General features: G+C 40.2%; 1 protein-coding gene across 4 annotated transcripts in view; it reads right to left on the bottom strand.

Annotated features, from left to right (window-relative positions):
* Positions 1-27,258, bottom strand: part of LOC135167325 (nuclear hormone receptor FTZ-F1) — a 65,076-nt gene that overhangs the window by 19,118 nt on the left and 18,700 nt on the right. The window contains exon 3 of one of the 4 annotated variants that reach the window (XM_064130421.1): positions 705-1,208. In XM_064130421.1, coding sequence (XP_063986491.1) covers positions 705-1,208 — 504 coding nt within the window. Of the gene's footprint in view, positions 1-704; positions 2,871-27,258 lie in introns of those variants that run through there. The other 3 variants (XM_064130420.1, XM_064130419.1, XM_064130417.1) reach the window with 3 other exon arrangements.

The raw sequence follows: 27,258 nt of genomic DNA, 5'->3' as shown, positions 1-27,258 counted from the left end.
CCCGGTGATATTTCTACCGTCGAGTAACTGAATCAAATTTTTCAACTCCACTCGTTTCGTTTTTTTTTTTTTTCGGGTTTTTATGGGGATCCGGTGTTGGAAATCAACCGACCGACATGAGAGGACCGGAAGAGCCGATGACGTCACTCTACTCGCTTGCCCGACCACGACGAGGGAATGAATAAAAAAGAAAAGAGCGAAAAATGAAGCAAAAAAGAAAAATAGTGTATGGAGAGCGCGTTGGTGTTCGACGCACGTTTTCATACGTTTCCACTGGGTTACAATGGGCATACCATTGACGATCGTAATTTGCGTCGCCTTTTAATTCGTTAGAGTCGTCAAGGTGCCTTATTTTCCATAATTTTAATTCTTAAATTTAATTATTGAATAGTCGTTGACAATGTGGGCTTCTAATGTGTCTCCGAGTGAATGTAAAAACTAACGAGGGCATTATCTGTAATAGCTACATAGTCAATTAACACATTTACAGATCTACCGAGGAATTATGATACGTGAAAAACTCCCCTTATCGAAAATTCCCGGCCTCCCTCCACTCAAATTACCGAAAAAGCTTTGGCCTATCGAATACTGCCTCCAGAGCCTATTCTGTACGAAAAATATAATCTGCCACAACTATTGAAGACTTAAATCTCTCTCAATGGCGTCTGATTCAAAATTAATCCATGAAAAATAATGTGACTCACCTTCAAGCTTCATGCCGACCTCTAGGCACTTCTGGAACCTGCAGAATGGACACCTCTTCCTCTGTGTTTTGTCAATATGACACGATCTCTCCGCAACACACGTGTAAACCTTTTTATTCTGTACAGTACGTTTGAAGAAACCCTTGCACGATTCGCAAGTAAGAAGGCCATAATGATAACCCGATACTTTATCACCACAAACTGGGCACAATTCTTCAATAACATCCTTAGTATCTGGAAATTCTGATGTACCTGGTACCGAACCAGTGACAATACCAACTTGTCCAATGCCAGGATGGCATACATTACCAGGTACTTGTCCAGAACTAGCGACATTCTGATTGGTATTACTATTGGTAGAGCCAGCGCCATTACCACCACCAGTTGTTCCACCCGTGGCATTGCCATTGGTACTGTTGGCATTACTACTGTTGTTACTACTGCCACTTTGATAATTACCACTTGTTTCAATACCACCACCAGATGTACCGCAATTACCACCCCCTGTTGGTGAAAATAAACACGTATAAACTTTTTTATTGCTGCACGGTGAATTATTGCGTTTGAAAAATCCCTTGCACGATTCACACGTCAATAAACCATATTGATAACCTGACATTTTATCACCACACATTGGGCATCTCTCCTCAAGTGCAATAGCATCAAAAAATGCTGATTCAAAACCAAGTACATTGCCACTTTGTGTTGTACTACCCGATTGACTCGATTGTGAGCTCTGACTGTGATTTGATAATTGTGTTTGTGATTGCTGTTGGCACATTGTCGTTGGGGGACTCTGTGCACAACTAGCATACGGCGATTGATTGTATTGATTTGTCTGTTGTTGTTGTTGCTGTTGTTGTTGTTGTTGTTGTTGTTGCTGTTGTTGTTGCTGCTGCTGCTGTTGAGCACCAGTTGGTCCATGGGGACTGCCCTGTGGGCTCAAGTGAAATGGTGACATGTTCAGGGACATCAGACCCGAATGTTGCTCCATGTCCAATAACATATCACCCCTGAACGAGGCTCATACACCCGGCACATATGAGGCTGAACCAATAGTATTGGATTTTATTTGTTTAAATATAAAATTATTATTTACTAGAGGGGAGGGGGAGGAGGAATTGGGGTTATAATTTATCGATGAGAGTTGCGAGCTTTATGGGCATTCACAGACACTCTTTCACACACTGTTGATGGCAATTAATAAAATGCCTCATCTCATCACGCGCATCGTCACATGGATCGATTCATACGTCCGAACCATATTTAATTATTTTCACAGTTAAATATCTAATGATTATCTTTTCCTTCACTGCAATCCCAAGTCAACACTTTTGTCACTTTTAAACCACCCGTGATGTGGAGATCATTCGATTCACACGATAAACAATGAATAAATCGGGGGAAAATTGGCTCACGTCAATAATAAACAGACTGGAAGGGGGGGAGGGGGCTGTGATAAATTGTTTTGCAAGTTTTTGTTTGAATGATGAAAACAACCGGAGCCGGGGCGTTAGTGCGACCTGACAGCTCGACTATCTGCGTGCGACTAGCTGTCTTCTCGCCTCGTTGCTCTCCTGAAGGGCCCGCCCCCTTCTGTGCTTGTGCCTCTGTTCGTGGTGTAAGTACCCCCCTCCCCTCTTCCACCCTCCTCCGCGATTTTACGTACGTAATACTGGCATCACTTTGGCGTTTTATACGTGAAAAACTACCACGCGCCAGCGCCAACCACCCTACGCCGGCACCAGACCATTTTTTTTTTACTAGTTCACGTTGAATTCGGGTGAATTAATGGCTTTCAGGATATTTTTTCAACACTTGTCGGTGAGGGAGCGGGGAGGGGTTGGACAAGTGGGTCTGGCCCCTGTGTACACAGACAACTCGCCAAATCACTCGCGCCCTTTCGAACAAACGAAATAAATATTTCGATGATGGAATTTTCAACACGAATTAATTGACCCGCGAATGTGGATCGAGTTATGAATGTTTACGTGATTTTTTCAGAAATAATTTCAATCTCGAAAATTGTCCATTTTTGCTTTCAAGTTGAAGAAGAAAAGAGTCACAACGAGGAATAAGTGAAAGTGATCCAGCGGCGCATGCCAGAACAGCGCGGCCAGGTGCCACCATGAGCGCACCAGACCAGGAGGTAGGGGAAATTCGTTTGATGTGGAAGGGGCTGATGCTGGACGGTGAGGTGAGGGAGGGAAGGAAGAGTGGGCATTGAGGAGGGCTGAGGTAGTGGTAAGGGCGGGGAGAGAGGGCGGAGGGGGGGGGGGGCGGGGAGAGGGGCACCGTGAGGCTGCGCGGGATTGGAATGAGCAGTGGGGATGACCTACTTACAGAACCAGGTCTATGTCGGCAGGAGAAATATTGTCCGAGTTTGCGCGATACTCCAAAGTACCCCGACAAGTTTTGTCGCTCCGTTTTTTTTTGTTTTTTTTTTGTGTGAGACAAGTCTTGGTTACCACCCCCTCAACACTTTCGGCGATACTGGGAGCTCTGGGGGTTAATGCAGGGTTATTTGGGGGAGAGCACGTGGTTGGAGTGAAGACTTGGGGGAGGATTGGGGATTCATTATGCAGGGGTAAAGTTTTCTTGGAAATTTTGAGGGATAATAATGGGGATTCTCCAATCATTTTTTAAGGCGAGTTAACTTTGGGGAGAGGCAGTCGCGAATCCAAGGGTGATAACGAAAATTTGAACATCTCCCTTGATATCAGATAGATCTAAAACTAGAATTACGTGAAGGTGGGAATTTCGGAAAATTCATGTTGAGAACACGACTCAATCTGATACTAGATATTTCATAATTCTCGACTTAAATCGATTCTAACGACGTTCTCCCGAAAATTACACTTGAATTATCCACGAACTTTGAATCTTTTTTTAACACAAAAAAACTCGTTTGACTGAACGAGGGATTTTTTTTCGAGGGAAATTCGACGTAATTTGCATGCTCAAATCAGACATTCCCTCGCCTCTTTGTTTCATTATTTCGGCTGTTCGGTGGGTGGGTCTGTGGTGAGGTGAAAGTTACGTTTGGATGGATTTAGGAGATCCCACCCACTCGCACCAGCGATTTTCGATGGGTTTTAATGAAGGGTTACACAAGGTTACGTCACACGTGAAATCGATAAAATGAAAAAGCGCCGAGAGATATCTCGTTTCAGTCTCGTTCAAACGAGAATAATGTTTGATGATAAAATAATGAGTTGAGGATGGAAATAACTCTTGCTTTCAGTGTGGTTTGATAATCTTGAATCATCATGGAGAAGAGGGAAAAAAAAAAAATTATGAAGAGGGGCCTGGCATGGACAAGGCACGGCATCCAACACACGGGGCTGTGGCTGGGTCAACAGCAACGCCGTTGGCACTCCCCGAGTGTTTAGCTGTGTGCCGCGCTCAACGTATTTCCCTCTCTCTTTGCCTCCCCCCTCCCCGCCCCTCCTCACCGGCCACCCGTCTCACCCCCTCAGACCAACGGGTTGTCTCCAATCCCTCCCCGTCGCATACCCCTTGTCCTACCCCAACTCCTTTATCATTCCATCTTTCTTATGGCAGTACAACTCTCCCTCTCGCACTTGTACTCCTCGCCATCTCTCGACGCTTCGTCCGATGTGCGCCGACTACTGGTGGCCCATAGTGGGGAGACCCACTGACCCAGTTCGATGAGAACATGACGCAGTCCTGCGACTCGTTCGCGCGCGCTTTTTTTTTTTATTCGTTTTTTTTTTTATTCTCGGGGGTTTTTCTCTCGCATCTTAAGGGGGAGGGGGGGGGATCGGTGGATTTTGGTGGATTCTTATTCAGTTCGCATTCGAGAGAGGGGGGGGGGAAGAGGAGGGAGGAGGTAATGAGTCAGTCATGTCTTTGTTTCTAAGCATTTCTAGAGCGAGTGAATTTGCCACCTTTGATTGAGGTTTTTTTTTCATTTTTTTTGGTCTCCAGGGGTTTCTCTCACATTTTTACACGTTTCCGGGAGGAGAAATTATGGGAGTTCTTGATGAATAATTTATAACATCGATACAATATAATTTAGAAGAAGCGTTTGGGAAGAATTGTAGAAAAGTTATCGATAGGTAAATTTTATTAGAAATTTATTTTACGGTTGACGAATGAGGTTTTCCGAAATTAAGGAAATTCTAATGATTTATTTATAAACAACGAAGTGAAAAATAAATGAACATATAACAAAATTAGGAGTGAAAATGATTAATGAGGTATGGTCTGCAGCAAATTGCATTAGAAACTTGAATATCCTCAAGGCATTATTAATCAATTGTCATTACTCAATAGACATTTCTCTTTGTTTCTACGAAATCTTTAATTTATGTTGGGTGTTGGACTTATCAGCTCCGTATTCAATTTACATTTTCGTTTCGTTATTTTTATTCTCTAAATTTTTCGTACCGAATCCTTGGGGGTATCAACGTGGGGAAATCCAACGGATCAACTTCGGGGGATTCGGATTGAATTGGGGGATGCGGAGTAAATGACTCATTCAGGTCTTCTTTGTTCTGTAGAAAGTTTTGTTCCCGAGTTTTGGAGTTTTTACAGTCTTTTATCAGCTATCAGCCCTCACTATTTAAGATGGAGTCTCGCATCGTCAATTTGAATTTATCTTGGATTTTTTTTTATTGCCAGCTTGCTCTGGTGCCTGCGGAGGTCTGGAAGTGGGGGCAACCGTGCGGCTCATTTTTGAAGGATTCTTATTCAATTGTCTTGGGCGTAAATGGGGGCTGAGGGGTAAATGAGCCGTTCAAGTCTTTCCTTTGTTTCTACAAGTGCTTTCATTCCTGATTTTTTTCATTTTTCAAGTGTTCCATTAGAAATACTAATTTATTTTTCCATCAAGTCTCGTTGAGATATTTCCAACTATTTTACAGGAAAATATTCACTCATTGTTGTAAATAACAAAATATATGAGAATGTTTTTTAATTTACTCGATTTGTTTGAAAAAAATTAGAGGATTGTGGGTGGTCGAAGGACAAAATTAATTGGGATATAATAATTAGGGTGGGAGAAATTAATATTCATTGGTCGTTTGACAAAAAGGGTGAGATTGAAGGGGAGAGTGGAAGGCTCCGAAGGAAAGGGCATTGAATGAAAATGAAACGATTTTTCAACCCTCTCAGCAAGTGGGCGTAATTGAGGGAATGCAGGTTTGGTACTCAGGCAACCATATCGGCTGAATATCGACGGAGGAAATCCTGTCTTACGCCCTGCAATGCCTGTTCGTGCACCTGAATGCTCGATGTTGTCGGTACCTTTTGTTCGGAGTTACATCGGTGCGCGCCCGTCGATATTACAAAGTTATGAAAGGACTGATTTGGCCCTTTGGTGAGTTATTTGGAGTGGTGGGGCTTTGTTTGAATGTCTATATCGGGAATGTGAGGGGGATTTTTTGGGATGACATGGGAATGGGCCGGATATGCAAAGAAATAGGCGTAAAGAAGGGGGAACAGAAATGAATTTTCGGGGAATAGATGGGAAATGGTTTCCGAAACGGGTTGAGGAGCTTCTCTCCCTTTTGGCGCAATACAATTGGAAATAATTATCTCTTTGACTGAAATTAATAGCAATAGTCAATCATTTTTGAGGCCTCATTTATTTATTAAAAAATGTGACGATTATTGACTGCGCATTGCAAATGATGGGATGAGATTTCACGCGCATTCTCCGAACATTCATTTCGGTAAATTAAAAAAAAAAAGTTTCTCACTTTTTTTTTTCATCTGCAGAAATGAATGTTCGGAGAATGGGAATAAAATGGATTCTGAAAAGGGTTGACTTTTTTTTAACTCAGTGATACAATTTGGAGAATTATTACTGGGGTTGAGAAGTGGGAACTATTGGAAATGGAATTTCGGATTTTTACTGCATTGATTATCAAGTCTGAAATTAATTTCTTTTTTGAATCCCAATTTCGAAAACCTTTCACCAGTCTAACGACACCATTTAGATAAATTAGGACTGATTTTGGAGATTTGAGAATGAGATTTTTCATAAGAATGGCACCAGTATTTTTCCATTTCACTCTGCCTCAAATTATTGAAAATTAAAAATTGACCCATTTAGTTTATCTCTAGAAATCCTTTCCATTCATTTAATTCCGGTGAATTGTTATCGTATGATTTAGGCGACTTAGGTAACACTGTGGGGCTCACAAAACAGTCCAAAAATGGTGACAAGATCGTTAAATATCATTCCAATGAATTAGTTGATTTTATTTTACTCCTCATAATCGACTCCATCGCTATGATGGTTTACCGATGATCTAACGACAGAATTAGAATTAATTAGTTTTCGTAAGATTGAAAACTATAAAAAATCGTTAAATTCCATTCCAACGGCCTCCAAGTACTCCACATTAAAATATCTTTAAATGACCCTCCCCTCCCCATCAAATGATAATTATTATCAACCCCTCGGTGACATTAAAAATTCCAAAATCTCGATTCCTCCGACATGAAACCTGAATATTCATTCGTGGGAGTTTTAAACGAAAGGGAAACTCATCGCTCTCCGGTGTTGAACGCACGAACGAGAGGATGTGGCACGAACGAGAGTGAAAGCAAGTGACCTAGAAACCCGAAACAGCCAAAAAAGAACGATTCTCCTTTCGTACGAATATATTCTCCTTACTCTCTTCTCGGTAAAAAAAAAAATGTATTCACAGCGAATTGAGGCCCACCCTGTCACATCCCTGTCCCAACCCCATTTTCGAACACAAAGACTCGTAATTTAAAATGGCTTCGGCATCCACTGTCTCCTCATTCGAATTCTAGTTTTTACTTTATTCTATTTATTTTATTTTTTATGTGACTTTTATGCGCTTGTGATTCAGGGTCGAGAGCGATAAAATACCCCGCGATCAGGGCGACGATTGGCAAGGCTGGACGGAGAGTCCTTTACCCGTATAGCAGCGAAATTATACCGTCATTATCGGCAATGACTATTTCTGTTGGCGCAGTATATTCTTTTTTCACTCAATTAATATCAGGAAAAATTGTGGATAATTTTTTCAGTTCCGAGAAGATATTCCGCCGGAAATATTCAATTCAATGAAATTCATTGTCCTCATTTCCAATTATTTTCTGTTTAAATATTTCATAATTATTCACATTTTAATATCTTCCTTTCCGTTATTGTTAAATTCAATGGAAAACAAAGAATCGTTGGTTGTAAATTCAAAATTACTCAACGAATTCTACACGAAACATTCCAATAAATAAATATACGCGTTTCTGAAAAATGTTTATTTCCAAATTTACTAGTAATTCATATTTCATTTGCAATAATGTGAAAATTATTTTTATCCCTATCTCATCGAATAAATTCATCACTGAAATCAATTCAATGCAAATAACCGTTGACTGTAAATCGAGAATTACAGCATGAAATAAAGCGAGTGCTTCTCATTTTTATTTTTGTTCAACCATTTTTTTTTTCTCACTCATTTTTTTTCTCCTCTCGTGTCTCGAGCGCAAGTTTCTCGTTTGTGTGAGAAGTGTGCCAAGGCCCCCAACGTGCCCCACTCCGGCGTTCCCCATTTTCGAAACTAAAAGTAAAATCTAACTTCATTGTGTGTATTTTAACAAACGTGAAATCATATGGTGATGGAGTGACTGAGGGGTGGGAGGAAATGAGTTAAAGACGCGTAACCGTAATATATATTTTTGTCACTACATACAATGAAATAAATCCCAGTTGGGGGAGAGGGGGGCGGGTGAGCCCTCGAGTTAAAAATTTAGGAGCGTAAATAGGTTTTTTTTTTCTCTTCAAGAGTCGAGAGGTATGACGGCGTTTTATGGAGTTGGGCAACCGTAGCCTCACGAAATCATCTCCGAGACTCGGGGGATTTTGAGATCCTAATTTCTCAACTGAGATTTCAGTCAATTTATTCAGTTTTTTTTTTTCTTTCTCTCTCTCCTCCGCGTCTTGCGTGCCGGATTGATTGACGGAGGGGCAGAGGGGGGCGGGGGCGATGGACATGTGGGGGAGACGGGGATTCGACGAGTGGATGCACGATGATCCATACATGCACACTGAAATGATGCAGAATGGTGCGCGACACACGTACGAGAGTATCGCCAAGTGCCCCATGTGGGTAACTGTGTCAAGGACGTGCGAACTGGGCTAAACCCCGTGCTGTGATTCGCGCAAGTTTTACAACTCTCTGAGGAGTCCACTTACATCATCAGGCTCAAATAATTCACGTTTATTTTTGGGGGTAATTTGGGGGTCTGGGGGGAGGAGGTACGATTAGTGGAGGAGCGGGTAAATTATAGGGGTGAGTGAGGTGTATGGGAACACTGTGGAGAAATTCTTTTCGCAATTTTTTTGAAGAATTCCGGGGAATTTTTGAAGATCTCTCGACGGTCTCAGGTTTGCACGGACAGAAATTTTCTAGAAAAATTCGGGAAAGAGTATAAAAAAAATGGCGATTCGTCGGATCAGAAACAATGTATTAATGGGGCTCAGATTAAATTTTTGAGGATTTCTAGAAAATTTTTAGTTGAGAAAAATTGACGTTTATGACAATACAATTTTCAAGGCGCCACTTTGCGCTGGTTTTTCCCGCACTAGGACCGGCATTTTTCGCAGAAATTCATCTCTGCGTGCGATGAATTATTCAGAAAATGTTAGAGTATTCGCACGTTTTGAGAGAAGGGTGGAATATGCAGTTTTCGTTCTTCATTGAAAAAATTCCAGCGTGACACAGTATTGAAGTCATTTTTATTTTCCTCAAACTGAAAGGAAAAAAATACTTCTGTCAAACAGTCATTTTCTCGGTAGAATTAAATTTTTTAGATGGGTAATTAATTTTTTAGAATTGCAATTACGTTGAATTATGACCGGATGATGGTGCATACGACCTAGAATGCACATCCTGCATTATTTTTCAACTTTTTCAATTTGAGATTTTCGCACGATTTGTGAAAATCATTTGGAATAATTCAAAGTTTTAATAATTTCCAATGAAGGCCTGTTGGTCGATGTATTTGGATCACGATGTAAACCATCAACGTTTAGCCAGTGGAGACTGGGTGTTTAGACCTGCCGAAAATTTCAAGGAGCTTTAATTGAATAACGCAGGTACAAATACCGGGACTGACATCCGTCCTCGTCTAATACCCTCAATCCCCAAATATTTATCAGCAAAATTCATCCGGTAAGTAGCAGAAGCGACGACTACAGAAGCATAAAAAAAGTCAATTGCCGAGTGCTCACAGGATTCACCGAGAATCCCGTATCTACCTGAGGTCCAGACGGGAGGTCCTTAAGCCCGCGTGCCGTATAATGTGGCCATAAATAGTCGTCCCCAGAGGATAAATATTTTGAGTGCATCCCCTTCCACACAAACATCAACTATTTACTCAAACCGTTGCAACTGAGGGTGGGTTACGGTGACGAATTATTGCGTGCAATTTAGTAACGGTAGTTATTCAATTTTCTTTTTTTTTTCGCCGTTTTTCTAGTGACCCACTGCCCCGATGAAAATTCTTTTTTTCCAGACAACTATTGCACGACTGTCGGCGGAATTCTCTGAGGTGTGCAATTTAAAAAGGGACTCGAAACTTTCGCCGACCGATAGTTCGGCACAATCTCGCCGAAAAATTCCGTGGAAATTGGATTTTTAACGGTCAGAAAGTCGAGAAAAGAAAAAAAATATTCGAACACTCGATAATTGAAAGAAAAAAAATAAAACAACAATAAACTAAAGTGCAAAAAACTCATTTTTTTTAACCTGAAGTTTTTCACTCAAGGCTGACAATCGAGTGAATCCTGTGCAGAGGCCGATGATAATGAGGAACTCTAATGACCCGCATATAATCTCCCATCTGAAATTATTTGCGATCCAGAGCATCGTGATATTACCCTCCCCCCTCTCAATTTTTCTACCATAAATTTTGTTTTCTCTCTCTCGTCTGGGACGAGAAATCCACTATGGCGATGCACGTGACGTGACACAAAATACACACGAAAGGAATTGCACAATATTCATCCCAGTGTTGTAATAAACCCTGAAATAACTCTTTTTACCCCTCATTTGTTTTTATATTTTCAATCTAATTTATATGAGAAACTTACGGACAAATGCTCCATCGTAATGATGAATATTATTTTTTTAAATACGAATACGAATTAATAGTTGCGAAGAATTTATTCATCTCTTCCCCCCCCCCCGCCCCCTCGACGCGTCGAGAACTTTCTACTACCTTGAAATAAAGTATTGAAATTATTTCATCGAGAGTACATTAGGTTTAGGTAATAACGCTTTGATGCATTCCTCATTTCCATCAATTATTTGATTAAAAGTCGCTGATACTGTTGCCCTTTTATAAATTGCCTCATAATTGCACCTGAGAATTTCCTCATCTTTTACGGTTTCCCATACTATTTCGACTGTTGATTTTGAAATTGTCAATCAAAAATTTTTCATTTTTTTTTTAATTTCCTTTCATTTTTCGACGTATCGACATCGAGGCCATCAGCGACTGTTTACAAAACGAAAGAAGTCAATCCGCTGATATTTAATCGATGTAAATGCTATTCAAAGAAACTATAAAAAAAAAGTGCCAGAAGAATATGATAATAATCGTGTGTACAGTAATGTCCATTATAAGTTTTACCAGTTGTACAGCAAAATAAATTTCACGTACGGAATTAAATTGAAACTCGGATAATATTGCAATAATAACAACATGACAACAAAATTATAAATAACTGTTAAGTGAAGCCCCCACTGGGGCTGAATTTTTTAAAGAATTAGAGGAGAAACAAAATGGCAAAAATAATGAGATCTTAATAAAAAATAGTATAAAAAAAAATTTCTATTCAGAATGTCAAATAAATTATCCCGAACAGATTAATCCCATCCTACTCCGTTATGTAAGCATTAGAAAATAATTAGATAACCGGTGTAATCTCGTACGAAAGAGAATCGGTGAAAGTTTCACTCTCGTCACCTCGTAATAGTCGGGTAGGTCTGCGGTGTGATGCGAGAAGTAGCTCACCCGGCTCTTACTTTCTTTCGTGGTAGCGTCAGAATACCAGGGCGTGTAGCTTTCATTGGCAATGGTACTCCTTACGCTCGTTACGTTACATATTACGAAGGAGTGCATTAATGACGGACAAAGACGGCGAATTGGTACCCCATGGAGGATTAATCAGGGGAATACGGACAGGAAAAGGAGTGAGTCAATGTGACTCGGTGGTTATGGGTTTTTTCGATGATATTTTGGGGTCTGATGGAGACGACGACATTTTTGGGGAAGACATTCTTCTAGGAATGAGTGGAATTTGTCATTAACTGATGAGTGAATTTAAAATTTTTTTTTTATTTCAATTTTCCTGTTTTCTAGATTTTTGGATTTTTATATTGTTTGCTCCGGTTTTATTTCTCCGTGTCAGTACCACGGTTTTTGTGATGATATATTGTACGTCTGAATGAGTCAATTGTATTAAAAAAAAAAAACAAAACAAAAACAAGAGATTAATAATAAATGAGACTGAGACTTCCTTTAATTGCTGACGAATCGAGGAACATGAAGAACTTCCGTGTTGTACGACTCTCCTTGTACTTTATACTCTTTGGAATTTTATTGTGGAGTGATGGAATAGGATAGGTCAGCTTCGTATCTTGGGATCTCCAAGAGATAGCGAAAAAGTGTGAGTCGAAAGTAAGATTGTACGTCACCACATAAATTCACCGAATTGTTCTGTAAAAAAAATTCTTTAAAAAATCAAACGAGGAAATAATCGGGGAGAACAATTCTGGAAAAATGACGTGCCTGTTCGGTAATCTGTCACTAAAAACAGTGTTCAGTAAAAATGACGGATTTTTGCCTGAAAGTTCACTGGAAAAAAGTGTAACTGTTACGTCATTTTTACCGAATATTGTTTCATCCGGTAGATTATGGAACAGGTACGTCATTTATCAAGAATTTATCTCTTCGTGTAATTTCCCACTCCTCTAAATACCGCGGGGAAGTAATTCCCATTCATCGATCACGTGAATCGTTCTGTAATTTTTATGTATAATTTGTATCGTAAAAAATTACTTCGTCATTGCCGTGTTATGAAGTTTTAATGAGTAAATATTTCGGAAGCCGAGAGAGATAAGAGAAAAATTAATAAAAAATTTCATATAGTTATCACTGTATTCTAAAAAAAATCCTCATGAAAATGCTATCCTCTCTGACGTGAAACAACAACGAGGAAGTGTTTAGGTATTCCGCGATTCGTCAACAATTAAAGGACACTTGAGTCACAATTATTTTTTTTTCATTCTATTCAATCAATCGTAGTGAGTAATTCCACTCTCACGAGTCAGTTCCTGGTTCGATGGAAATAGTTCAGGATTAACTAGTGCCTGTGGGGCTTGGTAGCACCTCCATCGGAAAATAGTCGTATCCGGGTCAAGTTGAAGAGTTCGCTGTGACGAAGGACGAGCGTCCAACCCATCAGTGCAACCTAGTGCATGTGCATGCAGAGCCAACAGCGGTGGTTGAAATACCGAGGGTTCGAGACGCGAGACATTTTCCATGCCGTTCAGACTCATGCAGCAATGCACTTCATTTATTTTTAGAAGCACTTGGGCTGCGAGATGTTATTTATCGCCCCTTGAAGTTGAAAAAATATTTCTCTCCACTCAATGATGTGTTTTTGCTTCGAAATTCCGTATTTACTAGACCATTTCACACGATATTCGTGCAACGAGGAAATCTCCGATTTTTTTATTTAAATATTTCAAAAATGGAAATTTCGTGGGAAAATTTACGGTAACTTAAATTCCTACGCCTTTACAATACCTAATTTTACTCAAAAAATTACCGCATAACGTTTGCGATGTCATGACTATTCACTATTTTATGAAAAATACTTCCTGTATCGGTAATGATCGGCGTAAACCGGCTCTTTCATTCGAAAATTCAACCAAAAATTTTCAATAAAGTAATCCCCTTTCATGTTGCGTGCAGCATGAGGGGCGGAGTCGCCGGATCATTTTGGGGGATCGATTGTAAATTTTCATGACGTTCACCTGCAAATATACATGGTGTGATGTATATGTTATAATCATATGGTTAATAAACGCTTTATCAGAGACGATAACGAGCGCCAGAACGATAAGGAATGTGGGTCATTCTGATACGAGCTGACCTGATTCTCTTGTTCATGGGTATATGTAAAACTGACAGCTGAGGTCTGTCATCCACACGTGTACCTTCACTGTCCCCAGTTTCCGAATATTCAATTAAAACCAGGGTATTGGACCATGAGGATTTTCGTCGACCGATGCTCACGAACATTCAATTAAAGTAACTTACGCTGACTCCTACCGTACACAATACTTTGTTAAAAACAAAAACAATACTTTACGATTTTTCATTCTTTGTTTATAGTGCCCTATTGTGACTTATTTCAACTCTCAGTACATTATATTTATCATTTTCCTGCATAATAACAAGTTGATTATCTAAAAAACCTTCCGGCGACTCTCGGGGTAACCAAAATTTCGGAAAATTCCCTGGAAACAATCAGACAGTTGTTTCGAGGGTGGAGGGCTCAACTGTAATAATATTATAACATTATTATTTATTGTTAACCTTTGAGGGTACTCTCATTCGTGATTATCGATGAAAAAGGGGGTCTCTCGTATCCAATATGATTAGAGATATCCCAAATCGTTTCCAGATCGTAAGAAATTTTTATCTGATCTCGTACGATAACGACTCGTACCCGAGAAAAACAAGAAAAAAAAATTCTCAGGAGTTTCTCCAGGTGGAATCGAATCATCCCCTTCAGCACACCCCAGCCCACAAGTTTTTTTTTTTTTGCACAAAGGGAAAACTAATTTTTTTCACCACTCGAGGACACCTTCCAGGAGATAAAAGGGCAGTTGTGACGCGTAGAAAATAATAGCGGGGGTGTGACCCACTTACCCTGTGAACTTGAGCCACGAGCGTTAATGCAAATAGAGGGAGGGGCGGTCTAGGCAACCTGGTTGCATGTTCCTGAAGTGAGAGTGGGGAAAGGGGAGGAGGGAGGAAGGGTGCGATCAAATATGCCCCGGCTACATGTGTGCAAATGGGTTTTTCTTCTCTGCCGACTTCAACTGGGAGAAGTTAAAGGGTTGAGGACGCGAGCGAAGTGGGGCGTTTACTCGAAGCGTCGCGACGTCCCATTGTGATCGATGCCCGGTGCATCATATTTGCATGGATTATTTAGAGCACAGGGGGTCTTGCAGACGCGATGCAGGGAGACTTCCGGTTCCATAACAGTCTCACGCATATTCCTGAGGATTTTTTAAAACGAAAATTAATTATTCCAGAGGAAAACTTTTGATTCGTCCCCATTATCAAGTTCCAGTTTTTTTTATACCACTTGAGTACACTGCAACCTATTGACAAAAATCCTCCCACATTGACGTGAATTCGAGCAGCAAAAAACCGCAAACGCCAAACTTTTTACCCAAAAAAAAATTATAACGAAGTTCAGTTGTACAGTTCGACGAATAAATATTAATCAAAATTTTTTACGTAATAAAGTTTTTTATGTCGAGTTGAATTTATTGGATCAAGAGATTAATACGTGACTCGAAGACAGGTATTCCACAATAAAAGCCCCCCAATTCACCCCTTTTACCACTTTGGTATTAAGTGTTATATACAATGACCGCTGAATCGGCGTTGATAATAATAGCCCGTGAAATGATATATAGAAAATGTGTTGGTTCGTGCCTCGGGGGCCGTTGAGAGGCCCTACGCCTGCGCGAGACTCGTCAGACGGTTCTCATTGACCCAGTTACCCGGTACACTTGACCGTATCACGTCCTCACCTCACCTCACCTCCTCCCAGACCCTTCGCAAAAGGGTATTTATGCATTTGGAATTCTCGTCACTCACATCCTCGGATCACGTGGCCTATCCCTCCCCCTTCCCCGACCCCCACCCGCCCCTTATCCTGACCCCTCACCTCTCCCCCTACCCCCCTCCCCGTCCCGCCCCACCGGGGCTATCGGTGCAGCAGCTTTTTATTTACCCTCCGCATTTTGTTGAGAAAACGAGGATTTATGGTTCTTTTAATGGGATAAAAAACTGCGGGAAAAATTTATTGAAAAAGTTCAGGGCTTTTTGTGACATTTTTGTCCGACTGACCCACTTGCATACTACCCTTGACCGCATCACGGATCGGTGTAGTGCGCTTCTCCTTTTTTTTTTTTTTTTATTTCAGTCGTGTTTACAATCGGAGGATAAAAAAAATCGTAAACGAAGGTGTCGAGTGGGAACGAAGAGAGGATTAACTCGTTGTGATTGTCAAGGGATGAGAGGGTCATGAAATTGATTTAAAATGTGTGGGGTTTTTTTATAATAATTATTCTGTCGCTCGATAAAAGGGTGTGATGATTGCTTGAGGATTTTTTTTTAGTTGAAATTTAATGATAATTCTGGGAGTCGGCGGAATGTGACGTTGAAGTAGTTTCTGGCCAATTTGACGATTTCCCCAGTTCCTCGAAATGAAATGAAACCGAGTAGATTATTGTAATGCAGATAATGTGACTCTTCATTTCGCAAGATGCCGGGCGTCCTGCATCAGAGTACACTTGGAGATTCTCGCATATTCCTGGGGGAGATGTGGGGGGACTGCGGTACGATTACTAGACTGCAGTTCCGGTCTTCCATGCACCGCATATGCATGCGCCATTGAAACAACGAAAAAAAAAAAGCCGAACAAAAGACCCGAATGCCCAATAAACTACCGATTCTCCGAAACTCAATTGAAAAAATTAATTCAATGAGAAATTCTTATTCACATCACCTTTGAAATCTATCTGGGTTAAATGGAAGGTGAGAGACGAGGGTTGAAGGGGGTTTCGGGTGTTTGAAAGAAAGTGATGAACTGGAAATCAAAGGAAGGGGCAGCCGAGTCGACCATCAACCTTGTCTCGTTCTCCATTCAATAAAATTAACAGATGAGAAAAAATTATCTGATTGAGAATTTAACAAATAATTTCACGATGACAAATATTTGATAAATATCAAAATCAATGTAGACAGTTGTACCCTTTCACTGCCGAACCATTCGGGTCATGAATAAAAATTTTTCATAAATTTTCCTTTCCTTTGTGAGCTCCCCTCCAGCAAATTAACCGCACGGGGAGAAAAATTCTTTGCAAATTACGTGCCGGTTCCATAATCTCCCAGTTAAAACAGTATTCAGTCAAAATAACGGAACAATTACGCACTTTTTCAGAAGAGTCACTGAAAAAGTGTAATTATTCCGTAATTTTTACCGAATATTGTTTTAACTGACAGATTACGGAAGAGCTACGTAATTTTTCAACAATTTTTCTCTCCACACGAGTCACCACTTGTCCTCCCGACGAATCGCCTCGAGTGCATCAAAAATCCGCTCGGTATCCTCGCCTGACGAAAGAAAATTTTATCAAAACTGCGAGAAAATCGATTAGATTAGATTTCACAATTGTTTTTCCCTGAAATCCGAGACAAGTGATCAAAATTAATCGATAAATCAGCGACATGAAAAATACCACATCGACGTGCTTCCGTTTGAATTTGATTGAGCTATGAAAAGGTGGAGAGGTGGATATATCCGGAGACGACAGTGATTGCAATAAGGGCGTCGATGGAAAGCCGATTAGTCCATGTATAGGACACAGTTGCATTCAATAACGTCGTGCCAGGTAGGCTTTTGCTTAAGGGAGCCTGTGCTGTCCCACCTGAATCCTTTCTGTGCGCACTGTTGCCCGAGGTATGGATATTTGGTGTTTGTAGTTGTAAAGTAACACGGCGTTGCGCCGGCGTGCAGCCTTGAGCCTATTCCACGCACGAAAGCCTCCGCCGCACGCCTGGCTGAACGCTGCACTTCGCCGACTGTCCCGTGAGTGGCACGAAAAACATTGGCAAAATCCTTTTTTAAGGTTTATTTACGGAATTGTATTTTTTTTTTCACCAGTTAAGCCCTTTGAGTAATCAGCGAGAATGGAAACGACAATTAGAGCAGTTAGCAATTACGGCGGGGCAGGAACAAACGAATTCCCGGGAGAAATTAACGGATGAGGGAAAAACAGATGGTACAGAGGGAAAATTGGTAGATAATACTCCTTTGTTGGGATTTTTTTTTTCCAAACGAACTTTCAATGCTACCGAAAATCTTGAGTCGAAGCTATTTCAGGTTTTCAGGATAATTTTTAAAGTTCTGACAAACTGATGAATAGAAATTAATTCTCAGTCTTTGCGGTTAAAAAAAATTATTTTTGCTGGACGGGATCTCCGAAAGCTCTGACGTTTGACTCTAAAAATGTTACAGTAATTTCCCTACGAAAAAAGCACCTCCAAAGTACTTGAACACACGGAAAGAAAAATTGTTCCAAAATTACGTATCTGCCAGTCAAAATAATATTCGGTAAAAATTACGGAGCAGTTACGCACTTTTTCAATGACTTTCAAGAAAAAATTCAAAACGTTCCCAAAAAACTATGAAACGTTCACTAAAAAACGCGTAACTGTTCCCCAATATTTCCTGAACACGTAATTTGCAAAGAATTTCTCACGACATCAATTACTCCCACGGCAATAACACCATATCAGCGGACCTTTCCTTTGTCACCCCGAAATACCTAAATTCAACAGGACAAAATGTCACCTCAGGCCCCCTACAATCAATCAGCAGAATAAATTTTCCCTCACCGGCTCAATCAACAACTCATAAAATAAAAATGACAGCATTTATTTCCCTACGACACTCGGCGAATTGAAATCAAGCAATAATTTGATAAAATAACGCTAGAGTGCATGCGAATAAAGAAAAAAAAAATTCCCGTCGTATAAATTCTATTAATTCAATCGTGAGAATCTGCGGTGTTCCACGACATGTGTGTGCGGTTTATACCTGCACGGAGGCAGTGGTGAGGCGAGCAGAACAGCACTGAAGCTTATATCGTGGCGTGAACATATACGATGTAAAAGTGGAATCTAGGCCGATATAAATAGGCTGATGGCGACGGAATAACAGGTAGCCTTTAGGCGTCTCGGCTGGATGGTAAATAACGTAAACGCGTGGGTGTGAAATTATTTTACATAAAGATTTTAAACAAAAAGGAAAGTGTAGCATCTCAACATTCGTTTGACCCATCAGATGCTGCAATAATGTCTCCCTCCCTCCCCCTCATCCAATCGCTCCAGTCGTTTCAGCTTTGGAAGGAAAAAAAAAGGGGAAAAAAATCAAATAAAACACGAAATGAGAATGAGAAACGAAAAAAGGAGGGAATGAGGTAAAATGTAATAAGCCAGGATATACCGTAAGAGACAAAGTGTTCCGCTTGAGTGCCCTTGCCCAGGTAGGAAATGCCAATGTCCACGAAACGGGCCAGGTCTGGCACGAGACTGGCTTGCCAGATCTGGGCCACCAAGCTTGGCCCGAGGCATGGCCAGACCGGCAAAGAGCATGGCTTGCCAGGCTTGGGTCACTAAGCTTGGCCCGTGGTATGGCCAGACTGGCAAAGAGCACGGTTTGCCGGGCTTGGGCAACCACGCTTGACCCGAGGTATGGCCAGACTGGTAAAGAGCATGGCTTGCCAGGCTTGGGTCACCAAGCTTGCCCCGAGACATGGCCAGGCAGACAAGGGGCATGGTTTGCCAGGCTTGGGTCCCATATGGAACAGCATTCCAAAAATTGAATTCTCATGGGGAATGTTCCTTCACTAAATTTTTCGTCCTTTGATTCTCCTTCTTCCGAAGGTACCATTATTTCTTCTGAACATACTATTTCAGGGGAAAATATGCGTGGATATCACCGTATACCACACATTCTATGACAACAGCCCGTAAGATGGCGTGTTGAGTAGTCTGATTGTGGCAGTAGACATGAGTGTCGTGTGCGGCAATTTATTATTTTAATATTACTCTTTTACTATTGTAATATGTCTCAGAGTTCATATTCACGGGTTAAAAAATACAGACATTTTCATCAACTGAAGAAAAAAGAATCTGTAAACGTAGAAGGCGCTAAAGAAAAAACTCCGGATTACAGTGAACGCAATAATGCCGATGAGGAAGAGGTTAGTTTGCCAACAGCCAATGAAATAACTATCCGTAGTGGATCTATTGTGGATCAAATTAGTGGAGATGTCGATGTTCGACATCTCGATGATAATGCTAGTGCTTGTGGTGATAGTTGGTCGGGTGGTGATGGTGATTGTGGCTCGTATAAGCATCTTAATGATTGCATCAGTGAATCCAATAGCAGCGTTGGAGACAGGGATGAACCAATTCTTGGGGGCTCAGGTTGTGATGGTGATTCAGATGACATTGACAATGATTTCAACAAAGTATTCACTGACAGCATTGGAGACAAGAATACACAAACTCTGGACAAATTGGAACCGCGGGGAATGGAGCAAAAAATTAATCAATGGGCAGTGAATGTGATGTATCTTAGCATAATAAAGTATTTTCTATGTCATTTCCTCATAAGTTAGATCACGGGAATAAATATCCGTTGTTGGTTCAGGGATTAAATATTATGTCCAAAAGTTTAAAGGGAAAAATAATAAGTGGATTTTTAATTTTTAAGAAAAATTCTAATGAAAGTAATTTCAGCCATTGAGAGCTGTTTTCAGTATTTGGTGATTCAAGTCAAATAATATTTATAAGGTTGAAGTTTCACAATCGGACTGCGTCCATATTCCCCAAAGATTTCAAATTTAAGGGTTGAAATTAATTAGTTATATGTAATCCTATCCAAGACTTTTTTATATTTCTAAGTTTGTTTGAAAGAGTGAATATAATAAGCAATATTATATAGAACTAGCACACAATCAATGCAACTAAATATCATTCTGTGTTCCGGAGTTGCAGATGGAGAAGACATTATTGTAAAAAAAGGACGTCTTTCCGAGATGAAAAAATAATTCTTATCAGGATAATTCGTATCAGCAATTGTCTATGGATATAAGAATTAATTCTTATCATCCATAGCGGAATAAATTATCCATAATATTGCTATTATAATGACTGTTTTCATGCTTGAATTGAAGCACGATAATTTATCAATTCTAAACTACTAATTTAAAAAATAACATTGGTGCGTTATTTTGTTGGATATTTTGTTAATACAATCTTCGAATTCTGAAGACTGACTGCTAATATTATTAGATTGTAAGAGAGAGTTTATTAAGACTTAATATGGTATGTCGTATTAAATTTCGGATTCAAATGATCTACGTAGATTATTTATTTTAAAAGCGGATGAAAATAATCCACAAAAGATTTTTCTACAATTTATACCTGCAATCATTTTTTTGAGTTTTCATATTCTGTTCGCGGAAAAATCTCATAGTTGTGATTATCTTTCATGAAAATTGGAGATACAAACACTGCATATCTTTAACTGTTCAACCAAAATCGGATGAAAACATGTACTATGTCGATAGGAGGAAAAAAGTTTTTGATTGGCTGAGTTTTTTTGTCAATAGATTTAATAAATTTAAATATAAGTTTTGTCACATAATAAAACTGTTTTCTGTATAATGTTGAAGGTAATAAATACATGTCTGCTTATCAGATATACCGTTCATATATTTATTGGTGATTCTGAACCCAATACAGGCAACGGTTGGAGCCTGGCCACAGCTCTGGTCGTAAATCTGGGCCAATTTCGGGCCGAATGGTCAGCCCAGAATGCGGCCAAAGTTCGGCAATAGGTCTGGGCCAATTTCGGGCCGAATGGTAAGCCCAGAGTGCGGCCAAAGTTCGGCAACAGGCCTGGGCCAATTTCGGGCCGAATGGTAAGCCCAGAGTGCGGCCAAAGTACGGCGACCGAAGTCTGGCCAAAGTTCGGTCCCAGGCCTGGCCCCGTGTTATCATCCCAGGGTCTAGCCAAGTTCGGCGCGAGTTTGGCTGGAGCCCGGGTGCCGAGCTACGGCAGCTCGGCGGCCGTGCTTGTACCAAGGTTGGCCCATTCGTTTTTTCCTACCTGGGTGCTCCCCTTTGTGATACTCGAGACGAGTGAATAATATGATTTTATTTTTCACACAATTCAACAATTTCTTCATAAGCCACAATTACACCCATTAATTTTACAGGGAATGATAAGTGAAGCAAATTGTTGGTAATCCACCGACCAACGGGAGAAATAAAAATAATATTCAATTTTCATATTTTTGGGCCCTCCCCAGAACAAAGGACGATTGTGACCGGTAATTACCCTGGCTTTCCCTTCGCATGGATCTCCCCCGACGCTCGTCACTCTGTGCGAAAAGGCGAAAACAAAAGTGCAAGTCTGCACTGTGGCTCATTGTACCTGGTGAATCAGTGGTTTTTTTTTAAAGACTTTTTTTAATGAAAGCTGAAAAGTTGCATCCTGCGGAGCGACGAGAAACCGGAACATGCAAGCGGTGGTCGGACACGGGAGTATCTGGGGGGTTAGACAACGGGGTTACGCTTCGCTGCACCACACCCAGGTATATTGCGTTGTGTGTGACGGTAGTTTTTTGGGGGAGTCTGTGTTGAAGGGCGCGGGGGGATACAATTTTTGAAAAATTAGTGCAATCCGAGGGTTCAATACTCTCGGTTGGTCTTCGTTGAAGGTTCAGAGTCGATTTGGAGGTCTGATACGAGGATTGAGTGAGCCCTGAACTGGTGAGAACCTCGATTTCAGCCTCCGGGTAGTACTGAACAATATTCTGCGCCCTTTATGGCCCCCTGGATATTTTGGGCTCGAAGGTGTCGAATGGTGGTATGGGATTATTCACATCTACAATAGACGGAAATTATAGTTAAATTGTATTGTAAGTGAGAAAACCGAATGGCTAAATGAGACAATAAATCAATAGTTCAGTTACACGAAATGTAAAAAAATGTTTTTCCTTTCGCTTGAACTATGTCGAGTGGCACTTTTCGGTGTATCATCTTGCCCCGTTGGGCCATTTTGGCACACTCTTTCCTGTAGTAGTGGCGATTGGTGAGGCTACATTGAGGACTACCCGGATAATGAAGTTTGAGGGCTACGAGGGCTCCCCGAGTGCCAATCGATTGCCTCGCTTAGACCTCTCGAATGATAAAAGGGGAACAACTACTATTTGCGGGTCTTTTTGAGGCTCAAAAATAAATAAAAATGTATTTGTTCAATGCCCAGATCTCACAATCGCCTCATGGGACTCATCGGCGTCTCGTTGGAACTCAATTTGAGGCGGAATCGAAGATAAATATGTCGATTCGGGAACGATGCGGATTTATCAAGTTTATATCAATTTTTTCATGCCCATTGTCTAATGATAATGGTAATAGAAATTTGGGTAAATCTTGCTTATGTCATTCAAAAATTCCTCATTTCCCCTCTTCAATGAAGCGTCACTAAGGAGATCGATAACAGTATCAAATGAACTCCCTATTTTATTTTCTCAGTCAAAAGTTTCCCTATTTTATCACCGATATTATCTACAGTTTGAATTTTCCTCAGATTACACTGACGAAAAAAAAAAAATTCTTGAAGAAAAAAATAACATTCTCAATCCAGAAATCAAGATAAATTGAACGAAATCACTAGAGCTCGTGTCCATAAAATTCAATAAAGAAACCGAGTCAATGACACCCGAAAGAATAAAAAACATCGACTGAATTTATGAAGTAGAGGGAGAGAAAATTCACGCGCAATAAATTTTTCACTATTCCCCACCTCTTATCACCAAAAATCTCCCTCAGTGTAAAATAATTAGTCCCGATAATCAAGATTGTTAATTATTTATTACTAACTAATTATGCGCGAAACTCATATTTTCTCCAGGCCCGGGTATTAAAGTTCACCCGGTATCACTTGGGTCTTAAAGAAAAAGGTCTATTATGGGTTTAATCTCCGGCTCACCTATCTCAACTGACCCATAACCAACATAAACTCCGCGTAACGCATTCACGGGTGCGTAATTACGGTGGGCTCACACATTCACTCTCTGTTCACCCGGTCCTCCCCCTCCCATTGTCTCGGAAGTTTTTATAAACTTCTTCAACTGATCACCACCACCGATATGATAATTATCTCCGTGAGAACTCGCGCTTCAATTTTCGTGGCTTATTTCCCTTGTTATTCGCTACTGCCCCAACACGAAGAGAAAAATTCAATAAAACATACTAAAAAACTAATAAATAGCGGTTCAACGCGTAATCGACGAGGCGCAAGAAAATTCAATACAAAGTGTACCTCAAATTGAACAGAAAATTGTTCAACGGGTCGAGAACTTCATGCAATATTTTATTTGGCGTAAATTAGTCTACATTCAGGATCTGTTGAGGATGACAACGAATAAATTGCACTATTACAAAATGATTTCTGAATTTTTTTTAACTAAAAACAAATTCTAACTAAGAAATTAGCAAATTTTTAAAATTGGTTCTTCATGAAGTTTTCAAAACTTCGTGAAGATATTTTCACTGTCGTAAAATACGCAGTTTTTGGGTCTAAAAATAAAGCGTTTGATAAACAAAATATTTATAATGTCTTCCGCATATCTCACGGTATAAGAATTAAAACACGAGCAGAAATAATTTAAGCATTTGGACAAATAAATAATTCATGATAGCAAGACTCGAGGCTTGACTCAAGATTCTAATTCTTCATGGGTTGGACTAGAAAAATAAAAACAATTCGAATTTTTCAATTTGAACCCTCTTGAGACTCGTCTAACTGGTCGTCTCGCACTCACCAGGGGCTTGGCCTAGTGCGTCGACACGGAAAAAATCTCGTCGATCGAGAAAAAAGTCAATAACCAGATCGCCAGGTCAATTGCAAACAATCTGAACATAATATATAAATTTCAAGTAATCAGATTGAACCAACTCAACCTCCAACCCCACGTCGGGGGCTGGAATTTGGATCAAGGAGGGCTCTCGCTGCTTACCAAGGCGTGACGACTTTATGGAGTTCACACACGGAACGACCTCTATACCAACAGTCTTTGTTTATTGCTTGTATGTAGATTTTATGTCGGACATCAGTCATTAAACAAAAGAATTCATCGTGTACATGTCGTTAGGAATAAATATTTTAATGATGAATGAATTATCAGTCTTGCAGTAATGGAAAGAGACGAACGTGGAGAGACAGAAAAATATGAAAATGCAGTGGGGATTTTTTTTTGAGAATTGCATGGAAACTGAGTCATGAAATAATAAGGACTAGCGATGGAATAATAAGGACTTGTCCATTTAGAATAATTCCTGGAGCAAAAATAAGGCAACAAAATTCGAGTGATCGTAGCTTAATAATGCGTTCGGCAGATCCTCGAAAAATTCATGCAGGAGGTTAGGGCCAGGACGTACTATAATTTTAAAGGACTCTCAAATGAAACAAACTCCCCCGCCATGCCCACTAAAATCACCCACAATTTTTTTCCAATTTTCTTGAACGTCCAAGAATTTTAAATTTTGAAGACGCAATAAGTCAACAATTTTCTCCAGGACTTTACGTCTTCCGTGAAAATTACGTGATAATTTTTGAGCCAACAATAGTCTGCGAGGTACATTACTAAAACAATAATAATTCCTACCAGCAATGAAGGCACCAATTATCTGAACCAGTAACCAAGAAATCCGGAATCACCGACCCTAAAACCCTAAAATTCAATCGAGTCATCACGCAATTCCTTTACGCTCATAAGAGTGTCGTAGGCGTGAAGGTAGAGGAGGACAGATTAACCCATTCGATTCCGTAACACAATTTTCAAGAAAGCCCTGAAAAATCGAAAACTCGAGACATCAACAAATACCTGGACTTTCATTTTATTTTCTCAGCGGCACAATAAAGAGCCAACAAATCAAAAACCCATAAAACCCTCGATTGCGTAAAAAGCCGAGTGTATTATTGCCGCAGGTCCAGACAATTTCGTGTAACCCCAGACGAGTATCCAATAAAAAAAATAATCGAATTGATGTGAGTGGAGTCTGATCCGGGTAGACTTCATCTACTGGAGAAGCGAAAAGGGAGCAAAAACAAAGGTACAATTCAACTCGTTTCGGCTCGGTTACCGAGCCCAGGATAATATGGAGTTCTTATATCACAGACACACACACACATACACACAAACAGCAGGAGAGAATCAAGTGCGCTGGCGCACTCTTTCTCTCTCTCTCTCTCATTCGTAGTGTGTGCCCTTGACACAGTTTATCCCTAGCCGAGAGGAGGAGGAGGCTCTCTGCCGGACTGATATCTGCGCACACTCCAGACGAGTCTTTTCCGGCCCCTATTAGAATTTTCATACAAATGCAATCCTTTATTTCCCCAGAGTCATGTCTGCAATAAGATAATTATGATAAAATTATCGAAACCGGAGAATGGGGATGGAAATGGCTATAATTTTTTTACTAAAATAAACAAGGGTTGTATTCTAATTTTCGAGGTCCTAAATTTCATTTGAAATAAATTACAGAATTCCCGGGCCATTTTGGGAATTTTTTGGGAGTCAGATATTATATTCAGTTAATTTCCGATCGATGATAACAATTTTTTGATAATTTCATCAGCAATTGTTAATTTCGAAACGAAGAAACTTCAATGGATTTAATTCCCACGTAATTATGTGCGTAATAATATTGCGATTAAATAATTTTTTAAGCTCAACTGACATTGTCATTTCTAATCAATGATTCAGTTAATTAATTCAATGATATGAATGCACCTTCATGAAAAATTTCCGATCCTTTCCACGTCTCAATTTCAGTAAAAAAATTCCACCAGCTCACGAAGTCCAGCCATAAATCGATTATCAATAGGATACAATTTTACTCTTTTATTATCATCATTTTTTATTATTTTTCTTCCGTTACTGAGGCGATTGCGCAAAGGCTCAACAGCCCGGCACACACGTGGCCACCCGTGCGCATATGCAAACAGGCGCACTCATACAAACCGAGATAAAAAAAAATATATATATATCTACCACCCGCGCACGATTCTACACACGATATTATTGTTATTCAATCGTATGACAAAAGGAAAGGGAAATAGAGAAAGGGTCGAAGGCAGTTATCCTTAATTGCCCATGTGCTTCAGCGGAATGTATTTATAACGCAACGTAATGGCTAACTCTGATCGATGATAATTGATTTTTCGTTTAATTTTATTTAACTGGGACAAGTATTTTTCTCTCTCTCTCTCACTCCCTCTCTCTCTCTCTCTCTCTGTTTCTAGTTGTTCATTATCTTCTGTTCCTGCGCATTCGATTGACCATTGGATCTCAATCTGCAATTTTAATTGTCCTTAATTTTATCAGTGTCGTGCAGCCTCAGTTAAATTTATTCACCTCTCCCCAGGCATTTCCGATTTTTAGTTGTTATTTCAGTTGTATTTTGATCGATGATATCGTTGCGTTGGTGATATGCACCGAAAAATAAAGGGGGATGAGAGAATGGGATTGAGCTGAAAGTGGGCCAGGTTTACTCGGTAACTGTGTCAACGCTTATCGATTTTCTCCCTCACCCCCAGTTGCAACTGCCATTTCCACCCCCTTGCATTCCACCCCCGCACTTTCCA

The sequence above is a fragment of the Diachasmimorpha longicaudata genome, chromosome 11 (genome assembly GCF_034640455.1).
Source record: "Diachasmimorpha longicaudata isolate KC_UGA_2023 chromosome 11, iyDiaLong2, whole genome shotgun sequence".
NCBI lineage: Eukaryota > Metazoa > Arthropoda > Insecta > Hymenoptera > Braconidae > Diachasmimorpha > Diachasmimorpha longicaudata.
This window is presented reverse-complemented; position numbering and strand designations above follow the sequence as displayed.